The 24,404-nt window shown below is 40.6% G+C and overlaps 1 protein-coding gene across 3 annotated transcripts in view; it reads left to right on the top strand.

The window, feature by feature from the left end:
* osbpl1a (oxysterol binding protein-like 1A) overlaps positions 1-22,865 on the top strand; it is a 47,139-nt gene extending 24,274 nt beyond the window's left edge. For 2 of the 3 annotated variants that reach the window (XM_084338151.1, XM_084338152.1), the window contains 12 exons: positions 3,621-3,696; positions 4,257-4,391; positions 4,961-5,058; positions 5,195-5,377; positions 8,920-9,027; positions 12,660-12,749; positions 13,275-13,401; positions 14,180-14,293; positions 17,070-17,193; positions 17,296-17,386; positions 17,714-17,734; positions 21,927-22,865. In XM_084338151.1, the coding sequence (XP_084194277.1) occupies positions 3,621-3,696; positions 4,257-4,391; positions 4,961-5,058; positions 5,195-5,377; positions 8,920-9,027; positions 12,660-12,749; positions 13,275-13,401; positions 14,180-14,293; positions 17,070-17,193; positions 17,296-17,386; positions 17,714-17,734; positions 21,927-22,029 (1,270 nt within the window). In that variant the 3' untranslated portion in view covers positions 22,030-22,865. The remainder of the gene's footprint in view (positions 1-3,620; positions 3,697-4,256; positions 4,392-4,960; positions 5,059-5,194; positions 5,378-8,919; positions 9,028-12,659; positions 12,750-13,274; positions 13,402-14,179; positions 14,294-17,069; positions 17,194-17,295; positions 17,387-17,713; positions 17,735-21,926) is intronic. The other variant, XM_084338153.1, reaches the window with a different exon arrangement.
* The last annotated feature ends 1,539 nt before the right edge of the window (positions 22,866-24,404 follow it).

Below are 24,404 nucleotides of genomic sequence, written 5' to 3' on the forward strand. Positions count from 1 at the left end.
TGAAGAAGTCTTTATTCGGCATGCAGTGACACACGCATGCAATGGGCGGCACACACACAGGAACACACACACATGCCATTTTTGTTGGGTTGCCGATGCAATTGAGTCTCTGCACTTGACCCATCCCGTCGTCCTTCCCCCCAAGGGCAGCCGGGAGCAGATAGGGGCTGCGGTGTGGGGCCGCGCCCCAGGGACCAATCCAAGTGCTCCTGTCCGTCTTCGTTAGCGATCTGTTGTGCATGTTTTTCCATTGGGTTTATCTTATCAGGGGGACGACCCTTGCGAGCACGGGGAGAACATGCAAACTCCACACAAAAAGGCCCGGGAGACACCTCACCTGGGTAACTGGCAACACGGAAACCTGGTCCCCAAGCGGGAATCGAACCCTGGACCTTCTAGCTGTGAGGCGGCAGTGTTAACCACTACACCATCGTGGCGCCTTTACCCTCTCGGAATGATCCCACCCTCTGGATTTCCTGCCGAACATAACTACTAACTACTACCAGCCATGTAAACACCAATGTCTGTCTGTCCCTGAGTGACCGAGTGTGTCTGTCGTTTCAAATTAAAAGTCCTCTAGCATTGGTGTAAAAAGTACGGGGCGCCCGAGTGGCAGACCTACGCGGCCGACCCGGGTTCGCCTCCCGCTCCCGGGCGGATTTGCCGCCTGTCCTCCCCACATCTTCTCCCGTTCTCCCTCTCCTCTGTCGTAATTTTTATTTTATTTTTATAAATAAAAAAAAGTACCCGGAAATGATACTTAACACATTGGTTGCCAGCCGGATATGACGATTTATCGCTTGGATGCCACCACGTTAATCAATGGGAGGACGAGCACATGTGCAAATGCGAACGCATAAACTATATCTTAAATTATGGCTATGTGTCTAATACACCCATCGCTTATCAATGACTTGCTTGCAGTCAACATGTATGAAACGGATTGTTTTTTCATCAGTACATTTCCGTTTTATACCGTTTTGAATACGAGTATAGTTTCTGAGAGTTCTAGTAATTTCTGCGAAATTCCGCGAAAATAGCCATTTACTGGAATACACAAAACACGTTGTCATTTTCCGGCTGATTTATGAATCGTTTTCAAATAAACACTAGATTATCGAGAGTATTTGTGTTCTTATGCACGATACAAAAGCGGGCTGAAAAATCATTTATTCGTGCCGTGCTCAGCGCCTAACGCCACACACACACGTTGTGAAATCTGTGAAAAACAACTCTGATTAACCCAAAACTGGTAACATAGATGCCTTACCTCAGATCAGATGTTCTGCAAAAAGATGAATCCAATTCCTGATCGCCATTCCAAATATTGATCGCGTTTATTGATCCAGCGTTATAGTCTGAAACGCATAATCTAAGCTGCTTCCAGCCTCGCCAGTGAATCTGGTAACATGACACTGCTTGCCAGAGATAGGAAAATCCTGGACCGGAGTATTTCTCTGATGCACTTTTTCACTCAATCCAATCCAATGATGTGCATTACCATCCGGGAGAAGATAGGGGGCGGCATTTGCCCTTTTCGAGCTCCGAGCCATTCCCAATGATAATGTCAGGCTGGACGGATGAAAAATGAATGGATATCGCTAATAAAAGAAATAACGATTAAATAACGAGAGAAATCTCGTTATTGGCAACCAACGCATGGCGGCCGTTGGCAACCAATGTGTTAAGTGAAAGTATGGGTACCTTCTCAAAATCGTACTCAAGTTAAAGTCAGAGTATCTGGCTAAAAACATACTTGAGTAAAAGTCAAAAAGCTTCTGATAGCAGGTGTTTAATCAAAGATCCCCGCTTTCTAGTCTTGCACAAGGACCAATAAGCATGGCTATGGGCGGGTTAATTTTCCATTGATGGGGATTTGATTGGCTGTTTTTAAATAAAGTGCGGCTGCAGGATTAATAACTTTAACGTTAGTTTGGCCAGAGAAACAAATATACTAATTAAAATGGTTGGACCTGCAAGATTTGTACTTTGTAGGTCTGCATTTTAAATGTAAGGAGTAAAAAGTATGTTTTTTTTCTCTGAAATGTAATTGAGTAAAAGTACAAGTATACAAACCTAATAATACTCGAGTAAAGTACAAATCCCCAAAAACAGTACTTAAGTATTGTAACGAAGTACAATTACTCAAGTACTTTACACCCCTGCATTCATGCACGTCCAGCCACATACTGGCCTCGTTTTGACACGTTTTCTTTTTTTTAAATGTTCTTCCCGCAACCAAACGACCAATGAAAACTTGGTCGACCAAAACGGTAGATTATTTGGGGCCAGCCCTATTTTTCTTAGTCCTTGCCAGGTCTAAAGTATGAATAATTTAGAGAGTGGGCTGGCCTGGTGGAAGCAAGAGAAAGAGATGCCTGAACTCTGCGCTGGACGCGTTAAACATTGATGAGTCCACAGTGTAATGTAATGATCAGACCTTGTGTGTTTTTTCGTTGATTAATCCCTTCAGTTTGCTATAAAGGGGAGTGGGCTTTACGATGGAGGAAGTGGTTTCTGCTGCTTTCTACCATGCTCCTCTCCTCAAACGTCCTATTTGCTTGTTATTTATGTATTGTAGCCTTCAGAGCTGTAAAGGCCAAGAGAGACAGATAATCCCAAGGCTCACTGGATGTCTTGTAGGTTGGTGTTGATTGTCAGTCTGGGCTTTGGTCCAATATGTCAGCCTTACCTGTGGCTGAAACTACACTGAGGGCTTTTGTTGCCGGTTGCAGGCTATATTCGCTTGAATAAGATATGACCTCCTGCATCCATTACATGTCTGGACCATTTAATCTAGAAATGTGGCAACTGTAGCAACGATGGCATAAAGATAAAAGTCGATACAGCTCATAGAGATTTATAATGGTTTTATTTGATTTATTTAGTATTTTAACCTTTTATTTAGCCAGCTAATTCTCATTGAGATTAAGAATCTATTTTGCAAGAGAGACCTGGCCAAGACGGCAGCATTTAAAACATACATCAAACTTACAGACGCTGCAAGATGAAACAAATGCAGAATAAATACATAGAATAATATCAAAACACATTCAAAGTCAAGTGTTCAGGGTTAAAGGAAGTGAGATATTCAGAAACACAGACTGCTCCCGATTGACTCTGTTTCCAGGTCTTTCATTAATGTTTTTAATTAATCAAAAGCAATCAGATTTTCCGGCCACCAGTTAGCTTGTAGCGTATTCCAGGATGCCAACTTGCAGGGTACAGATCATAAGTACAGGCAGGGGCATAGGTTTGATTTGAGCTTCGGATTGTTTTCAATGGGACATAAGTGAGGGAGGGAGGAAAGTCCAGGTTGTTGATTTGAATATTGCAGATAATAGGACAGCTTGCTGATAGGTTCTTGATGCAGCTGTCAACCTATACTTTCGCAATAGATAAAAAGGGCTCTGTTTTGCAAGACTGTGATGTTGTGAATTATAATACTAAAACAGTTTCCACTGCCATTCCTTTGGTAGGGACAATTTGTCCCTAGCATCCCTATATAAAACATAGCCTATGAGAACAGGTCAGACGAGCATAGACTATATAATTATTACAATATATTTACAACAGTTAATAATATGACCAATTCAATATATGTGTGTGTGTCGTTTCAGAACCAGTTTACCGGCACCTATGTTCTCAAGAAATGACTTTAGCATTTGGAGTATCCTGAGGAAGTGCATTGGAATGGTGAGCTGTCAATCACAGATGTGTGAGAGATGACTGTATGGTAGCCTAATCACGCAATGGCCATTTTATGTCTCTTATGTCATGCTCAGGTTGGAATTCCTTTCCACTCTAATCCCAACCTGAGCATGACATAAATACAAAATTGCATCGGCGTGAGAATATGGTCAATAACATGACAACATGAACACAGTGTCCTTATTAATATTACGTGTACTGAATAGCATGTATTACTGTGGTACCTTTTTGTATAGTACCAAGTACCAAGCTTATAGAGCACGAAAGGGTTTGTAATCCAGTTGGAGTGTTGAATTCCTGGGGGGGGGGGGGGGGGGGGGGTTGTAGAACACCATATTTTTCTCACACTAATTCTATGAAAAGATTACAGATACATTTAAAGCATTTGTGCAATTTCCAGAGGATCTATTCAGTTATAAAAATCGAGTGTTAACGGAGTACCTTTGTACAATGTGCATAGAGCGATCACTTGGTGGAGGGTTTTTATTCTTTCTCTCTAGTATACCTCCTAATGACCCTCAGTTTTGCTCCCTCCCTTTTTTCAGGAACTTTCCAAGATCACAATGCCTGTGATTTTCAACGAGCCCCTCAGCTTCTTGCAGCGGCTGACGGAGTACATGGAGCATACTTACCTCATCCATCAGGCCAACGCTGCCTCAGACTCTATAGAGAGGATGAAGGTACACATAAAATAATATACAGTACATTAAGATTGTTTAAAAAAAATTGTTTGTTGTTATGCTATGTCAATATATTAACATATAATTATATATATATTATAATTATTAATATATATATATTAATTATATGTATGAATATATATATATATATATATAATATATTATTATTATTATTATATATATATATTATATATTCATATATTAACATTATATTGACATAGCAGAATATGCCCATGTTGAGTGAGCATGGCGTTGGCCTTACACACCCATTCAGGCTGAAAGGTCATGTAAACACCCGCTGAACAATGGGGGAGGCAAGCGTGTGAAGTGGTGCGAAAAATAGTAGAGGGTTGTTATTGAGAATCAATTATGACATGAGATGTCTAGACAAGAGTATTGAGTAAAGAAACCCTGAGGAAGAGGAGACGGAGAAACCTTTTACAAAGGTTCACTGAAAAAAAGAAGATTTGCTGACACTCTACTTCTCAACTTCAACTGATCACATTGGACACGGCAGTAGATTATATCTCTTAACATTGCATTGCTGTGCATGGCTTTGATGTTGACAGTGTGTGGCTGCATTCGCCGTATCCGCTGTGGCCTCCCAGTGGGAGCGGACGGGTAAACCCTTCAACCCACTGCTGGGCGAAACCTACGAACTGGTCAGGTAAGAGGGGAATTTATCCAGTCATTTTTATTAAATATAGTTAGTTAATAAACTCTAAATAATAAATAAGCCAAACAACGTAATTTATGTGTACTTGCTCCAACCTGAATTACCTCTCTCATTTTCGTTCACTCAGAGAGGACCTGGGCTTCAGGCTAATCTCGGAGCAGGTGAGCCATCACCCTCCAGTCAGTGCCTTCCATGCAGAGGGCCTGAAGAAGGACTTTGTGTTCCATGGCTCCATCTACCCCAAGCTGAAGTTCTGGGGCAAGAGTGTGGAAGCTGAGCCGAAGGGCATCATCACGCTTGAGCTGCCCAAGTACGTAGCTGACATGAAGATGAGATGTAACACTGAGTATTTCACCAAATGGAGGATTTAGCAAGTTACATTTTACATTTTCATTTTGTCATTTAGCTTGATGCTTTTATCCAAAGCAACATACAATTTCTGTGCGACAAGTCAGCAGGAAGGGTACAACTCTTTCAGCTTTGTAACAATGTTCATCAAACAGTGTTGAAACTTGGGTACTGCAGTGTTGAGTGCATAATAGTGAAGACATACCAGTATAGTAGATAGTAATATAGGCAAGGAAGATTATTTTGTGGAAAAGTGCTTGATAGTAGAAGATGGTAAGAATAAAAAGATATAGAATAGAATAGAATAGAATAGAAATACTTTTATTATCCCGAGGGAAATTTGAAATTGACACTGCAAATCGCTCAACATTAAACATTTAGACAGAACAGGTCACGAATAAGAATAACAAAACAAATCAAATTGCCTAAGAATAAGAATAGAATAAAATAGAATAAAAATGGAATAAAATATACAGTAAATAAATACAGTAAAAATATACTGAGGTCTACAGTAGGTGTAATATTGCACAGTGCTGTTTCAAAAGTAAGAGTCCAGGAAGATGGTAACTGTCACTCTGTGCTCAGTGATGCAGCAAGGCACAGTGATGCATTGTATAGTCTGATGGCTGTTGGAATAAAGGACTTCCTGTGCCGTTCAGTGCTGCATTTAGGTAGTGTGAGCCTAGCACTGAACATGCTCCTCCTGTCAGCCAAGTCTGTGTATAGTGGGTGGGAGGGGTTTTCCCTGATGGCCTGGAGCTTAGCAAGGCTCCTCCTCTCCGCCACCCTCGCTAGGGAGTCCAGCTCCACCCCAACCACGCTACTGGCCTTCCTGACCAGCTTATCCAGCCTGTTTGTGTCCCCTGCTCTCAGTCCGCTGCCCCAGCAGGTCACAGCGTACAAGAAGGCGCCCGCCACCACCGACTACATATACATTTCTTAGATTTGAGTGTGTAAAACTAAACTTGGAAATATTGGGTTTAGGAATGTGCTTAAATCATACATATTGATAATTGTTAATTATGAACAAAACATCACTTATTCAGTGATATTTTCAGAAGGTTTTCTTGATAACTGTGTAATCCGCAAGAGAGACCACATCACCCCTGTCCTTGCCTCCCTTCATTGGCTTCTAGTACGCTACAGGATAGATTTTAAGGTTCTCCTATTTGTTTTTAAAGCCCTTAATGGTCACCCCCCCTCCTACATCTCAGACCTCCTATCCCCCTATTCCAACACCAGGGCCCTCATTCATCAACGTGTTCTACGCACAGATCTGTGCTTACCCTGTGCGTACGATCATTTCTAAGCAAAGAGTGGGATTCATCAATTTCAATTTGAACTTGACTCCGTGCTTACGTCTACGCACAGGTCAGAGCACACTTACCTGACGCCCAGTGGTAGAATATATTATTACAACAAGGAAATGAGCTTCTGTGCATAATAACACTGGCGGAGCGCAGTCAGTCAGTAGCCTACACCCCGTATATTCCGATAACGCTATATAAACCATGCTGCATTCATTCTGAGAGAAAGATCTATTATTCCAAATGCAATTTATAGGGTTTTGACCATAATTACACTACTGTTGCTATTTTACAATGAACTATAATGAATTACGGTTCATACAGAAGTTCTTTTATGGTCAAAACCCTATAAATAGCATTTGGAATAATAGATCTTTCTCTCAGAATGAATGCAGCATGGTTTATATAGCGTTATCGGAATATACGGGGTGTAGGCTACTGACTGACTGCGCTCCGCGTAGCTTGATTGATTGATTGATTGAAAAGTTTATTAACGGATTGCAGAATGGGTACAGTACAGTACAGCTCAGTACATACAATTGTTAAGGGGATGCAGACCAGAGAAAGACTTTCGTCTTGTTTACATCAGGGTCCCCCATTTTCAATTCATCATAAATCATAAAGCTCAACTCGTTATTATTTTGCGCACAGACCACAGAAACACGGGAACGTTTTGATTATATTTAAAAGGCTTTACGTTAAACGAAACAAGTGGAATTTCGAAGCTGTAAGCAGAATACAAGTCATATGAATATAGTGTTCTTCCCCCTTTTTACTGTATAAGAAAGAATAGAAAACGCATTGCAATGACACCAGATAGTGGACAGACTATGTATATGATGGGATTCAAGTTCGCGTTTTTGTTGATCATAGGCATGCTGTCAGAGTATGATATCTTAATCAAACATTCTAGAACATTTGTCGTCACAGATCATGTCCTAATAGAACATAGGCTATGGCATGGATCGCGTGATATTGTGTGGACTGTTATTATTACTGTACCGGTACCACCCATTGTGACAACAGCCTTGTGAGTCCCGCACACAAACATGATGGAATTCAAGTTCATGTATTGAAAGGCAGGCTACATCATACATGCAGTGAGATTCATTGTTCTTGTATATGCTCTCGTATTATTGTTTATATAGGCTACCCAATACTGACATCAAAATAGATTGTAGTATGCCTCTAGAAATCATATGCAGCAGGTAGAAAATTGACGGGAGATCCATCGCGATTTGGAATAAAATTGAGGAGAACTTTAATCCCTGGGTATTAATCAAACAACACGGGAAAAGGCAGTCATATTCCAGCGCGGTATTTATTAGTGTTTGCGCTGCCCAGGCAGCAATGGTTAATAGATATCATATCCGACATCACCGTAAGTGTACACGTCTGTCAGCCTGTCTCATGACACGCTTCCCTCGGCTTAGTCCATTTTTCCACATTTCATGGGTGTATTCCATTACCGTATATGGTTAATCGGGGCGTTTCTGGTATGCAAATACGTGAAAGTGTGCACGAGCCTCGGCGCAGAGCCAAGGTGGGATTCATCATGACAGGTGTGCGTAGAGCCTGCGTACGCACGTGTGATGAATCCCAACTTCCCTGTGCGTACACTGGTTCTACATTCTGTGCTTACGTGTGGAAATAGAACATGTTCTACGCACACATTGATGAATGAGGGCCCAGGTCCCTCAGGTCAGCCGATCAGAGGCTCCTGACAGTCCGGAGGTCTAACCTCAAGCTCAGGGGGGGCCGTGCATTTGCTATCGCAGCCCCTGAACTGTGGAACAGCATCCCCACCTCCATTAGGCTCGCCCCCTCGATAGATGCCTTCAAATCGAGGCTCAAAACCCACTTCTACCTACTAGCCTTTCCTGTTCACTGACTCATGCCCTGTTTTCCTATGTGTTTGCCTGTGTGCCCTCCCATAAAACGGAGTGTGTTTGTTGTCAATATGTATCTATGTGTATCTACCCTCTGTACAGCACTTTGGTTGACACGTGTCATGTTAAATGTGCTATATAAATAAATCTGATTGATTGATTGATCCTGCTCAGTGAAATACGCACTTTTAAACATTTTGCCCAACGTTATACCACGGTGTGTAGACCGTATCTTCTGGTGTGAAATCAGGTTTACCCTGTTCTGTTGCACTTGCACATTATCTTCAAAGTCCCTGCTTTCTCTCCAGGCACAACGAGGCGTACACATGGACAAACCCTACGTGCTGTGTTCATAACATCATCGTGGGCCAGCTGTGGATCGAGCAGTATGGTAATATGGAAGTCATCAACCACAAGTAAGAGGACAACTCTTTTAAAAAACAGCTAAAAACGCTACTGTTCAGACTGGCGTTTGGCTAGTTTTATCTTGGTCTTATTTGTATTATATCTCTAGTTGGTGTGTTTAATTGATTCTATGTATTAATGATGTTGTTTGATGCTCTTAATTTCTTTTGATTGGAAAGCACTTTGTGATCCTGTATCTAGAAAGGTGCTATATAAATAAAATGTACTTACTTACTTACAACAGATAAACATGGCCACTTATGGGAACGGACTTCTAGTTGAAAGATGCATTGACTAAGACTTTGATGATTTGAAATGACTAAAAAATTTGCACAGTTAACGTGGAATAACGGCGTAATTCAGCGGTTGAGTCTACAATGTCCACGTTGCCAGACCATGTTGTTGACTGCAGACTTGACCACTAAATGACATGCATTTTCCACGTGATTATCTGTGTGGTAATAGTCGGTTCACATTTCAAAATCGTAGTTACTTCCTCTTTACAATGTTGTCGTGTCTATTGGACACCATAACTATTCTAAGTGAAGTAGAGTAAAGAATGTGTGTAGGAGAGAGCTAGTAGAGTAAAGAACGTGTGTAGGAGAGAGCTAGTAGAGTAAAGAACGTGTGTAGGAGAGAGCTAGTAGAGTAAAGAACGTGTGTAGGAGAGAGCTAGTAGAGTAAAGAACGTGTGTAGGAGAGAGCTAGTAGAGTAAAGAACGTGTGTAGGAGAGAGCTAGTAGAGTAAAGAACGTGTGTAGGAGAGAGCTAGTAGAGTAAAGAACGTGTGTAGGAGAGAGCTAGTAGAGTAAAGAACGTGTGTAGGAGAGAGCTAGTCAGCCATAGAGTCACTTGTCTCATCAACTGGCAGCTGGTTGATGAGACAAGTGGGTTTCTTTCCAACAAAGCAGGCTTTTCAGGCGGGACTTAATGTTGGGAGGGGCTTGATGTAAACGTTGACCAATTATAACATCAAAATGAAGAGTGACAACGATGTTAGCCTTCACTCTGTCTTTGAGGGCCAATCAGGAGAAACGGGTGTAACGGTACACAGAAGCCACGGTTCGGTACATACCACGGTTTTGGGGTCACGGTTCGGTACGAGTTTGGTACAACAGGGAAAAAATATTTAGAATTATTATTAATTATAATTATAATTATTATTAAATATAATTTCCTTTTTAGTGCTGTCAATAGATTTTTTTCTACTTAAGACCGAAGCTTGTAACAGATATTTACTTGAGTAAAATCATGGAATTAATGTAGAATCAACACAAAGAAAGTATATTTAGATTCAAAGACTATTTTAATAGCTTTCTTTAATCTTTGAATACAGTTTCTCTCCTGTGAAATACAAATGTTCAACAAAACCATCAACATTGACTCAGCTTTAAAGACCTCTTTCTTATATCCGCGGCTCTAACAGAAATAAAAACAACCCAGGCCTATATGTTAAAGTGCAGATTGACTTAGAGGACGATAATGTCTTGTATGAACTACCAGTCATATAAATCATATTAACAACAAAAATGTGTTCCATCTTCATGTCAGATGATTTTCAAAAAGGTGCATGAGTCAATGCAAAAAAAGAATAAGCAAAGATACTGCTGGAAGTTCAGAACGTTGAACATTTTTCACTCTATAGATAAAAAAAAATGTAACGCTTTAAATAATTTCAATTAATCTCCAAAGTTAAAGCATTAACTTTGACAGCCCTAATTTTTTTATTAAGTTATACTTAGTTCTACCTAGGCTTGCCGCGGTAGTCGGTCAGTGATAACTATGTCATTCTTGTGTTCAGGAATACACTTGAGTAAATTAATTGCCTAGTAGTGCCCCCTCCCCCCACCGGTCCCCTATACTTTCACTTTCACTTCTATTAGATTTTACTTCACGTGAAGCAGAGACATTGTTACACAGCAACGACAGAGGATTTATCAATATGTTGGATTTAAACACCGCAGCTCGACTGGAGAGGAGCTCAGAGGACCAGTCCAGATCAGAAAAAGTACGTTTGCGTTTTTCTCTCTCTCGAATCGGCTGTGAAGGGAAAGTAGCGCGGAACACGTTGATGTGTGTGTGTTGTGTGTGTGTGTGTGTGTACAGTAGGTGTGTGTGTGTGTCTGTGCAGAGTGCATGGTTAATTTGTTATGTTGGCTTGTCAATTGTCATCCTGCCTTTACAAGCTTCAATGTTTTATTCATCATCTAAATGTGGCAATAAAAGTTTGATATTCAACGTTAAATGAATGACCTTCTGTGTTAAGACTGTTAGTAAGCCAGTAAAGATATTGAGCATACATTTGTCAAATGTGCAAGTGCAACCCTAGTTTCACCTAGTGGTATGATGCGACGTATTCTTCGTATGGCTGGATGTACCGCACCGTGACGCCCGTACCGTAAATTTGCGGGACGAATACACGTACCGTTACACCCCTAGGAGAAAGTGTTAGCCTTCACTCTGTCTTTGAGGATCAATCAGGAGAAAGTGTTAGCCTTCACTCTGTCTTTGAGGACCAATCAGGAGAAAGTGTTAGCCTTCACTCTGTCTTTGAGGACCAATCAGGAGAAAGTGTTAGCCTTCATTCTGTATCAGGAGAAAGTGTTAGCCTTCACTCTGTCTTTGAGGACCAATCAGGAGAAAGTGTTAGCCTTCATTCTGTATCAGGAGAAAGTGTTAGCCTTCACTCTGTCTTTGAGGACCAATCAGGAGAAAGTGTTAGCCTTCACTCTGTCTTTGAGGACCAATCAAAGCTCAGAGTGATGATCTCACTCTTAGCTTTGAGGACCAACCAGGAGAATGTTTTCTCTATCGTTGAAAGTTATGAAAGTTAAAGTTATGACCAGAGATGGGAAGTGGGTTCCCACTTTTCTTTTTAAAATGCATTTTCTTTGTGAAAGATGTTGCAATCAGGATGCTCAATGACAATCAATGAAAATAACACTATGTAACAAACCATCAAATACACTCACAGCACACACATCCACACGTACACACTCACTTTAATAAACAACTCACTGTAGCACCCACTTTAGACACTTAACACACTTTATATTTATTGGTGCTGGTATATCTGTATATTTTACCTCATTGCACCTCACCACCACAAGGTGGCACCACAAGCTAAGCTAAGTTGTACCTCATCACATTGTACTGTATTGTACTGTATGGGAACTCAGCTACCTTCTCTACTCTGCACTGTATATTGTATATTGTTGGATATATGTATATTGAACATTTTTGTTTTGTTTACACTTGTTTACGTACTTGACTTTTTATTCTTTACTTATATTATACTTTTTATACTTATCCTTTTATATAGCACACTCTCAGGAGCAATACGGAAAGAAGCATTTCATATAAAAGTATCCTGTATTTCTATATGACAACTAATAAAGAAACTTGAAACTTGAACAATCCTAGTTATACTGTGCATGCCACCTAGGCACATGAAGTAGTGTTTCATTTCCTGGGCATTTTAAAGATTACACATTAAAGCATGTGATATTTTCAGCAGAGGATGAAGTTGCGACAAATTGAGGAAGGTTGACCAACCTTCTGTGAATGAGGAAGCTTTGTATGACTGGAAAAATGGAAAGTCAAATGAATGAATGAATGTGTCATTCTTTCTGCTTGTTCCTAGAACTGGTGAACGGTGCTGCTTGAATTTCAAACCATGTGGCCTTTTTGGAAAAGAACTGCACAAAGTTGAAGGTTATATTCTGGACAAAAGGTATGTTTTGAATTTTTTGGAAATTGTAAATGTTCCCTACATTTTGAAAATTAAACACAGAATACTGTACTGAGACATGGTGTGTTCAATCATTTAATTGTATGATTAATGATTAATCTATTAGCACTTAGAGTTATTGTTTCTCATTGTAGGACACGGCATGTTGTTAATGTACGTAGAATTTTTAAATGGATAGAATTGGATCCATCTCAAACCCCGCCCTCTTTTCTTGATCCTCCAATCACAACTGTTGCTTTGAAGGAAGACATGAGGGTGCGTTGAGTACACCCTTAATCTTGCCAACCACTATTTTTCTGACTTTGTCGACTCGTATAGTATCAAAAATATGAATTATTTCTGTGCCATTTTGGTACCCAATTATCCTCCATAGCTGCACTAAAAGAGATCTTCATGATACACAAGGAAACCATTCTATCCTCTCAACGTCTGTTATTAGAACTGGCCCGAGGTCATTTGGGGACTCCCGTGGTTTTGACCTGTGGTTGTTATCTGTGTTTCATACAGCAAAAAGAAGCTCTGCGCCCTTTATGGCAAATGGACGGAATGCATGTACATAGTAGACCCTGCTGCCTTCGAAGCTCATAAGAGAAGTGACAAGAAGATGGCCGAAGAGAAGAAAGGCAGCAAACCGGTGTGTACTTTAACATACTGTAAATTACAGGCAGCAAACCGGTGTGAACTTTAACATACTGTACATTACAGGCAGCAAACCGGTGTGAACTTTAACATACTGTATATTACAGGCAGCAAACTGGTGTGAACTTTAACATACTGTATATTACAGGCAGCAAACAGGTGTGAACTTTAACATACTGTACATTACAGGGCAGGGTGGTTTGGGAAGCTATAATAACATAAAACAGCAACACTTTCACCCACAATATTGTATCATTACACCAACTATATCAATATCAAGGCTATACATTAAAGATCACTCGTTCTCATCAAGTATTGTGATATACCCTACACTACAGTACTATTCATGAGATGAGATAAGATAAGATATTAATTTATTGATCCCCTTGGGGAGATTCAGGCATCATAGCAGCATGGGGGGGGGGGGGGTACAGGTATGGGCAGGGTAATAGTAGAAGACATAAATATAGGCAATAAAATGCAATGTAATAATGTAACACTACATGTAAGGTTTGAACATAGATGTCAACAGAATTGGTATTAGCACAATATTATAGTAATATTGTAAGATTAAATACAGTACAGAGTACAGTATTATAATATTATAGTGTAGTAGTAATAGTAAATTAGACAATATTATAGTATATTAGTAATAGTACAATATTATAACATAGTAATAATAGTAAATTAGTACATTATGATAATGAGGTACCGGTAGACATATTGAAGCTGAGAGCTGGGCTCATGCATCTCCATGTTGACCTTGTGTCCAGGGTTCTGTTGAGGAGCCAGAAGAGGTCCCATTGCCAGACGCGGACACTGTGGAGGTTATACCTGGCAGTCAGCTCCTGTGGAGGATAGCACCTCGACCTGCCAACTCTGCCCAGGTCAGACACCGGGTCGGAATTCTGTAAAAAACCCACTCAAAACATGGATGCACTTGCATCAATACTGGTATTACACACTCTGACTGATATCATGTTAAAAGTATGATGCCAAGAGAGATGAGAAACTGTTAGAAATCAAACCCCCCCCCCCCAAATTTGGAAGCATTTAGATCCCTCTAAAGAAGGAAATTGGATTATTATATGATACGATATACTTTATTGTCCCCGTAGGGACACTTGTCTTGGACTCAAATGCAGCACACATAGCTGCCTCCACACAGTAGTAATAAAAAACAAATAAGCAACATGTAAACAAAGCAACACATACTGTAGCATCACAACCACACATTACACACATATACACAACCAGTGATAAGAACAGCAACATATTGCACAACCCCTCGCACTATACAGTAGCATGAGTCTATTGCATAACCCCTCGCATCCTATCATGAGTCTAATGCACAACCCCTCGCATCATACAGTATCATGAGTTTATTGCACTACCCCTCGCATCATATGATGAGTCTAATGCACAACCCCTTGTGTCCCCCAGTGACTCTAAGTGAATGTTTGCTTTTAAGTCTTTATCATTCAGTAAAGGTAATGGATGAGATGAATACCTACATATCAGCAGCTGATTACTTACAGTTTGGTGTCTGTATATCTGAATCGGCGTACTATACACCCCCCCCAACCCCCCATCTCCAAATACCAGTACATGGATTGAGATAAGGTCCACTGTATGAACCAACTCATAGAAGACAACATTACTAAATACAAATGGAGACAAAGTTTCCCCATCTTAATTATACATTTTTTGTATTGGAGCTAAGTTCACAGGTTCTACACTTTGTACATTCATCTCTTAAGTGTACAGGTTCTACGCTTTGGTTTGTGTATTCCTCTCTTTAGTGTACAGGTTCTACACGTTGGTTTGTGTATTCATCTCTAAGCACTGCCTTTGCCATCATGGGAAAAAAGTTCTGAAGTTCACATATGGAAAAACACCTGAAAAACACATGCTCCATAGACAGTGAATGGGACACCGACTTCTGTGTGTGCAAAAAAGTTTTGTGTGAACTTTTACACCCAAATTATGTTTAAATTCTGGTTCAGACCTGATACTAGAATATGAACCCTGTTTTGGGTGTGAGAGCTAAATATAACTGTTCCACAAAGCCGGTGCTCCATTCATTATCTATGGAGCAACCCCAGATTTGACCTCTAGCTGACATCTCCAATTCAGGGTTTGTCTCTGATTTCTAGCATTGGAAGAGTTCAAGTTCAAGTTTTATTTGTCATAATTAAAAGGTACTGTATACTGTCAATGAAATGCATTTAGCCCTGGCTCGCTTTCAGCCCTTAAAACATATGAATGATACAAGAAATCTATAAAAGCTAATAGCAGCATATAATAAAAGCATCAATACATAAATAATCCACAGCTTCTACATTCATTTGAATGCTACTGTTCAGCAGTCTGATCGCCTGGGGGTAAAAATCTCTGAGCTGGGAGGTCCGAGCTTTGATGCTCTGTGGACGCTTCCCTGAGGAGAGATGAGAGACTAGGCTGTGTGCTGGGTGACTAGTGTCCTTCATAATGCAGAGTGCTGGGTGACTGACTAGTGTCCTTCATAATGCAGAGTGCTGGGTGACTAGTGTCCTTCATAATGCAGAGTGCTGGGTGACTAGTGTCCTTCATAATGCAGAGTGCTGGGTGACTAGTGTCCTTCATAATGCAGAGTGCTGTGTGACTAGTGTCCTTCATAATGCAGAGTGCTTTCTTCCTGCAGCGTGTAGTGTAGATCAGTGGTTCCCAAAGTCGGGGTCGCGACCCAAAGGTGGGCCGCGAGCAGCCACGGGTGGGCCGCGAGATGATTAAAAAAAATAAAAAAAATGTTTTTTTTTATTTTTTTTATTTATTTATTTTTATTTATTTTTGTCAGGCCACTGAACTTAGAAGCAGGCCAGGACAGTGTTTCTAGTTGTATTCTAAAATTCTATTCTAGTGTATTCTAAAATGTGACTATATGGTTTTATATTAACTTAATAAATAAACAAAAACGAAAAATCTACTTATTTCAACGAACATTTCAAACTAAATAACAGATTATGCACATAAAACGCTGAAAACAACCGAAGCAACAATAGTATTTTAATGAGGCTATTATTATTATCATTATTATTTTGCAACAAGTTAGCCCTCTCATAAATAGCACATATAAATGAATAACTAACTTGAACTAACTTAATAGGATTGAAGTGATATTTGGCTTAAAAAATCGGTCACATGACAAAAAAAAAAAAAAAAAAAAGCCTGACGATGTCCATTGGGCCACGGCTCTCTGACGCCTTATTTTCTGGGCCCTGGCCTGAAAAGTTTGGGAACCCCTGGTGTAGATGACCTGTAACTGTGGTAACGGTGATCCTATCATTTCTTTATGATGTTGCCAAACCATACCAGAGTGGTGCATGATCAGAAATGTTGACAAAATTGTCCTGGGGGCCAGGAAATAACGTGTGAATCCTTCAAATGGATGACATTCCCTTTTAATGGTATACGTTGTATATGTGAAACACGCTAACTTCACATGAGTTAGACTAACGTCACAGATTTGGCAACGCATATGAAATTCACGTGGTTTTTGTGTGATATTTGTTTTTTGACAAACTTCACAGATTTGGCAACGCATGTGAAATTAATTTGTGTGAGGGGTGACTAGTTCTGTTTGAACAAGAATCTAATCTTTTTGTCTTTTTGGACTATTTGAAGATGTACAGCTTTACATCATTTGCCATGCAACTGAATGAGCTGAATAAGGAGATGGAGGAAGTCATTCCTAAAACAGACTGTAGGCTGAGACCGGACATAAGAGCCATGGAGAACGGTGATATTGGTAATTATTATTATTAATAACATAATGTATTTGCCAACAAATATCTTTTCTTGTGTGATCTGAAACAGAAGTAAGTGAAACGAATCCCCCTTTTTTTTGTAGACTTGGCAAGTGAGGAGAAGAAGAGGGTAGAGGAGAAACAGAGAGCCGCGCGCAAAAACCGCTCCAAATCTGACGAGGAGTCGAAAATGAGGTGAGGTTATACGTGAAACTGTTCAGCGGACCTATCTCAAACTCTGCCCTCTTTTCTTGATCTCGATTGGAGGATCAAGAAAAGAGGTCAGGCTTTGAGATGGGTCAATAAAACAGATATTCTCCTCTCAAAATGACTATAATGCTCTTTATGTCTGTTATACAATTTGGAACTTAAATGGCACACAAGTAATCTTTGATATTGAATTTCCTCTCAGCTATTTATTTACTGTTAGATCATTTGTTGCTGTGATATCCTAAAGCTAAATCACACTTTTCTCTTGCATTGTTTTGTTTCTCTATGTTGCATCTTGGCTTTGGTGTTAAGGACCCCTCCCCTTGGCCCCAGGTTTGATTTGCTTGCTATTCTATGGTGTATTTTATTTATTATTTTACAGCTTGGTGTTTTCTAGTTTCATTAAGCAGACAATCTGATTGAATTCTACCCAGATACAAAAGTGCATTTGAAGCATTAACCTGGACCTAATAGTTTCAATATGTTCTATGAGTTGTGTGGCAGCACCCCTTGGTGGTGCTAGATAGAATTACACTAACATTACTTTGGTTTCCAAATAATCATTACCTTTTGAAATAGTCAAGTGACTTTTGAAGTTATGAAACAGTAGAGGCAGAAAATGTAGTCAAAAGTATACAACCTTCGGGCGGCCGGGTAGCGCAGCGGACTAAGCGTCTGTCTACCACCACAGAGACAGTGGGATCGAATCCAGCTGTGGTGCTTCCGGGTTGGCAGACCGTCCATACTAACACAATTGGCAGTGTTAGCGGGTGGGAAACCAGCGTCTATCTATACTTTCCGTAGCCGCATTTCTGCAGACCCGTCTCTGATTGGTTGAGCCCATTTCTGCAGACCCCTCTCTGATTGGTTGAGCGAAGCCCCTCTCTGATTGGTTGAGCGAAGCCCCTCTCTGATTGGTTTAGCTCGTCACGCGGCAAAAGGCGAGCGTAATGTTATCATATCAAGAAGATAAAAAGAAATTTACTACCAGATTCGCTTATAACGTTATTTCGTGTGACAACACAGCCAGCTGTCAGAAACTGTACATTGTAACGTTATATAACATAATGTTATATGTTATTTCATGTTTTATTCATAACGTTATGCACATTGTAACGTTATATAAATCTCATGCACCTTGTTGTGTATCCTGTTTCTTTTTCAGAGTTAATTATATTGTTTACACTGTCTTTCTTCTATTATAACCCTGCCCATTTGATGTTCCCAAACATTTTGGGAACATCATATTCAGAAAGTATCACAGAGACTTCTATTGACCAAGGAATTAGTTATTATTAGTAAGAGTGTAAGACACAACATTTCAATCAAACATATAATAACATGTGTTTCATCATACCAACTGATCCTGGTGTGACAATACCTAACATTTAGATTAACCCAGTTAATGCCTTAACTAGACAGTTACAATGTAACATTTAGATTAACACAGTTAATGCCTAACTAGACAGTTAGAAGAAAGCAGGAAGCCGGACCAGCAGATTCAAAGTTTTAATTGCAGCCTGGAACATACATGTTTCGGAACCAATGTGTAACTAGACAGTTACAATATAACATTTATATTAATTAACCCAGTTAATGCCTTAAGAGAAAGAGTCTGGTGGTCAATGTCACTTCGGATTGCTACGGACTTTACTCCTGTTGGGAAACTATGGCGATGGTCTGTGCTCACCACACGAGCCAGCGTCTACCCCCGAGCTTCATTTTACCAATCAGAGAGGGGCTTCGCTCAACCAATCAGAGAGGGGTCTGCAGAAATGGGCTCAACCAATCAGAGAGGGGTCTGCAGAAATGCGGCTACGGAAAGTATAGACGCGGGAAACCCGGCGAGGGTGGGTCCTGGTCGTTGTAAACAGCGACTCCTACAGTTCGGTCGGGGCGCCTGCACAGCAAGGGAAGGATCTAGGAGAGGTAGTCTGACCTTCCACACGTTACACTCTCCCAGTGAGAGTCCGCGCTGCCAGGTGAAAAGAAGCGGTGGGCTGGGTACACATGTGTACTGGACCGACGGTAGGGGGTAGAGTGCGCAACATTGGGAGGGGAGAAAAACGGAAAAAAGAAGGGGGAAAAAGATAATAATAAAAAAAAAAAAGTATACAACATTAAAGCGGCACATCACCAAAAAACAATGCTGATTTCTTTTTCAGTTTTGCACACATTCATTTTGATTGACAGTTATTGAGAGGAAATGTTTGAATATGGCCACCAGTGATGTCATCGGGACACTGAATCTTGTGTTGTGTTAATTATAGCTAATGAAAAGATAGCAATACCTTGTCTTATAGGGACTGCTACCTTATAATTTCATTGAGCTGTAATTAACACAACACAAGGATTCAATGTCCCTCATGACATCACTGGTGGCCATATTCAAACTCATTTACTCTCGATAGCTGTCAAACTAAATTCATATGAGCAAAACTGTTTAGAGCTTGTGTGAGATTATGTGCAAAACTTATATATATATATTTTTTTTATTATTATCTTTTTTCCCCTTTCTTTTTCCGTTTTTCTCCTATCCCAATGTTAGTCGTTATGCCAATTCCCAATCCCCTTCCTGGCCGTTGCGTACTCTACCCCCTACCGTCGGTCCGGGAGGGCGGAGACCATAGATATATATAGAACACTAGATAGCTTAACCGCCGCCATCTTGCCCCAGTCAGCCTTGAGTGAGGGTGAGTGATCTGCACAGACAAAAATACTCATAACTCGCTGAAATATTGACGATTGACGATTTACAAACGGTTTGGTTTATTACAAGCATTATTAACGTGGCTATGATTCAAGCGGTTTGTAAAAAAAAACATCTTTAAAAAAAAAAATTATAAGTATGCAGTATCATAACTACATCTTTGATGTTTATAGCAAACCAACCCGTTTGAAAATAGGTAAAGAATTGAGCAATCTATGGTTATTTAAATAGTACATGCACCATAGACATTAACACTTTGATCGCCATGCTTAAATTCATAATTTACCATCCTCCGCCAGCCCTATTTAATATGGAGAAGTTCCCCTTCTTTGCAGGGCTAGAACTTTTTAAATTGTATTGCTAAATTGACATTACTATGGCCAATTCAACGTCCTATATCTATTGTTCAGGGTGTAGCAACGTTATACTTTTTCATTCACATATTCATACTAAAATACGGTCTAAAGTATAAGTATGTTTTTATCGTTTTCTGCAGCTTTCTCCAGAACGTGATTTATAGCTCCAAATGCATTATATTGATGATGAAATAGTTTGATAGGAATCTGCGCGAGATAAAAAATTTCAAATGGACGTGCTTCTAGAAGTTACTACGTATGATCTGATGATGACCGGATGGGGGGGGGTCGTTTATAATTCCGTGGCCAACGTTATATGATTCATCTAGTGTGGGTGATATGATCATTAGAGCAGTTAGTATCGAACACATTGAAAAATAACGTTGAAACTCACCATAGCTTCCTCGCGCCGTTGGGCGATGAGCGTGGAACAGAAATGTTCCTATTATGGGATGTACAAATATGCGATCCATTTCCAGGTTGTATAATAGTATATACGTCCAAATCATGTTGTTTATCGAGTTATTTGCAACCGATCGATGTCCAGTGTATCAAGATGGAGTCCCGCTAACGATAGCGAGTGCCCGGACGAAATATGGGAGAGCACCACATCCGGCGCATCACTTCCTGTTTGGGCGATCCACCGATCGGCCACCAGATGGCGCTCTTGAACCGTTGGAGAGTTGAGAGGGGCTCAACAGTAGATCTCAGGTCTCCGGGGGAGAAATATGATTTCGATCACAGATTTTTGAAATATTGATATCAAAGACGTGGTCCAGCGTCTTTGGCAGAATAAGCATGGCGGGGAAAGACGTGTCCCAGCGTTTTTGGCGATTAAAGTGTTAATGTTATCAGTAGCTGAGCTGCCTGGGGCAAGATGGCCGCCCTACGACGACGTCGCTCTCCATTGGCCGGCAGCGCGGGTAAGCTATCTAGTGTTCTATATATCTATGGCGGAGACTATCACATGCTTCCTCCGACACATGTGTACCCAGCCCACTGCTTCTTTTCACCTGGCAGCGCGGACTCTCACTGGGAGAGTGTAACGTGTGGAAGGTCACACTACCTCTCCTAGATCCTTACCTTGCTGTGCAGGCACCCCGACCGGACTGTAGGAGTCGCTGTTTACAACGACCAGGACCCACCCTCGCCGGGTTTCCCACCCGCTAACACTGCCAATTGTGTTAGTATGGACGGTCGGCCAACCCGGAAGCACCACAGCTGGATTCGATCCCACTGTCTCTGTGGTGGTAGACGCTTGGTCCGCTGCGCTACCCGGCTGCCAAAATTTATTGTTTAACTCTCCATCCAGATTAACCATACTGTAACTTTGCCATAAAATTATTCAAATAGTTTCTCTTCTTCTTGTGTATCTATTTTTTTTATTTAATTTATGATGTCTTGACTTCATGGCAGCAACTGGTTCTGAACAACGATCATCTGTCCTGTTTCTCTCCAGGTGGTTTCAGCCGGGTCAGAACCCCCACAACGGCTCCCAAGACTGGCTGTGTTCTAGTGGATACTGGGATAGAAAGTATCCCCCGTTGCCCGACATTTACTGATGGACATTTCCAGAATCGTAGAGATTAGTTATGACCAACTAACTGCTCCGTCTAGAACTTGCATTCCACTTTTTGTGTTTTAACCGTCTCTATGTGTACGTTTTTTTGAAATTCTTTTAAGAATTCTATTTTAGAATTCTGAAACTCCATAGCGTCCAATAGCCGCCGGTAGCCGCTGTGACATCATCACTGTCGTCATTGAATGTCCAGATCTCAAAATTCTAATCTCACATGTGCGTTCGTACACCTGAAAGGGTTAGTGGACCAGAGAATTACATGCCATATGTAATATTGTAGGAGATTTTAACAACATGGCCTTAATCTATTAATGATAACAAAAAATTGCAATAATTTGTTACAAAATGTGAAGCGCGTGGCTTTGAAATGTAGCGTTTGTATTTACATTTAGACCAAATTGTTTTCTGTTAATAATGTGATTTTAAGCTCAACATATTGTTGCATTAAGCCACTGTGGCATTGTTGAAGCGTATGGGTTTGTGGTTTTAGTGTTCATCTGTCTTTGTTTTAAATAGCCTGTTGTGATTCACACTGATCTGTATATTGTATGTTAATTTGCACAAACTTACACCAACATAGATCAGGATCATGTAATATATTATATACAAGTGTTTTGTGTTTCGTTGCTTCGTGGAAAAGATAGATACGTGCAGGTACCATTGGTTTGAGTAATGGGTTAATCTAAAACACGAGTCATCTGTATTTTAATGTAAAAAAAGATATATACCAGAGTCTGACATATAACTTTGAACTTTAATGAGCACTTGTGAATTATGTTTTATTTTCCTTTTTGGTCTAATAAGAACATTTTGATCTATTATCACTACGTGTTTTGTTAAATCACTGTACTACTGTGAGTGTGATTGCGTTGCATTTTTAACACATTCTGAGAAATTATTATCTTACCTCTCCTTCAGGAGCTGATTTAGGTTGTCTAATTAATTATTCTTTTTAAAGGAAATATCATGGACTTTTCCTACAGCCTACGCAGGGCGCGTGTATCGCTTCTGCAACGGAATTCGGTTTCCGGGTTCCTCTGATTGGCCGCGACCCCCACGTGACCCGCCCCCCTATCCACCGCTCTGCCGCTGCCACGCGCGGCAGTCGGCAGAGCGAGCGGCCGCGGACGCGCTCGCTCGCTTCCTCAATTTATACGCATGGAAGTATTGACTGAATGAATGAATGAAAACTTTATTTAACAGATTGCAGAATGGGTACAATACAGTACGGCTCAATACACACAATTGTTAAGGGGATGCAGACCTGAGAAAGACGTTTGTCTTGTTTACATCAGGGTCCCCCATTTTCAATTCATATAGAACGACCGCCGTAACAAATCATTAAAAAAATATACCGTTAACTGGAATATGTTGTGCCTTTACACATATGTTGGATTATGTAATTGGTTTGTCATGACAAACAAATAAAAAAATCGCGATTTACCCGCTGGCTACAGCAACACAACACTCAGTGACTGCATGTAGTCAGAGCCAGAGCTCAGCGATGCCGCTCGTGGCAGCACATTCTCGCCTCGGGCTGAGCTCTGGTGTCCGCTGGAGCAAGCCAGAGACAGCCGGCGGATGCGATATTTGATTTGTTTGTTATGACAAACCAATTACATAATCGAACATATGTGTAAAGGCACAACATATTCCAGTTAACGGTATCTTTTTTTAATGATTCGTTACGGCGCAATCAATACTTCCATGCATTCGGGACCTCCATGTTTGGGGGTATTTATCAGACAAATCGGATGCGGGGATTCGGCTCCCATCAGGCGGGCAAGAACTGCGGGTTTTCAGCCTCTCCCCTCTCTCCTGGAGCTTAAGGGGGAGCTTAGTATTCCTGCCGCGGAGGAGGTGGCTACTACAACATCAACACACATGTTGTAGCCAGCTGGTAAATCGCGATTTTTTTTATTTGTTTGTCATGACAAACCAATTACATAATCCAACATATGTGTAAAGGCACAACATATTCCAGTTAACGGTGTATATTTTTTTAATGATTTGTTACGGCGTAATCGTTCTAAATGAATTGAAAATGGGGGACCCTGATGTAAACAATCGCGCTGCCACGGCAGCGGTGGATAGGGGGGCGGGTCACGTGGGGGTCGCGGCCAATCAGAGGAACCCGGAAACCGAATTCCGTTGCGGAAGCGATACACGCAGGCAGGGCATAGTTGAATGTAGTTTTATTATTTATTTGAGTTTCACCATATTCTTTACTATACCATTATATCTATAAGCAAATTGAGAGAAAAACGATTAGTGTGTTGATTACAATGTCCACTGTGCAGTCTCAAAGAATATTTATAGGATATTTTACACAATACATAATGCAGATTCCTTGGGGAC

The sequence above is a fragment of the Notolepis coatsorum genome, assembly GCF_963971535.1.
Source record: "Notolepis coatsorum genome assembly, chromosome: 2".
In the NCBI taxonomy this organism is placed as follows: Eukaryota; Metazoa; Chordata; class Actinopteri; order Aulopiformes; family Paralepididae; genus Notolepis; species Notolepis coatsorum.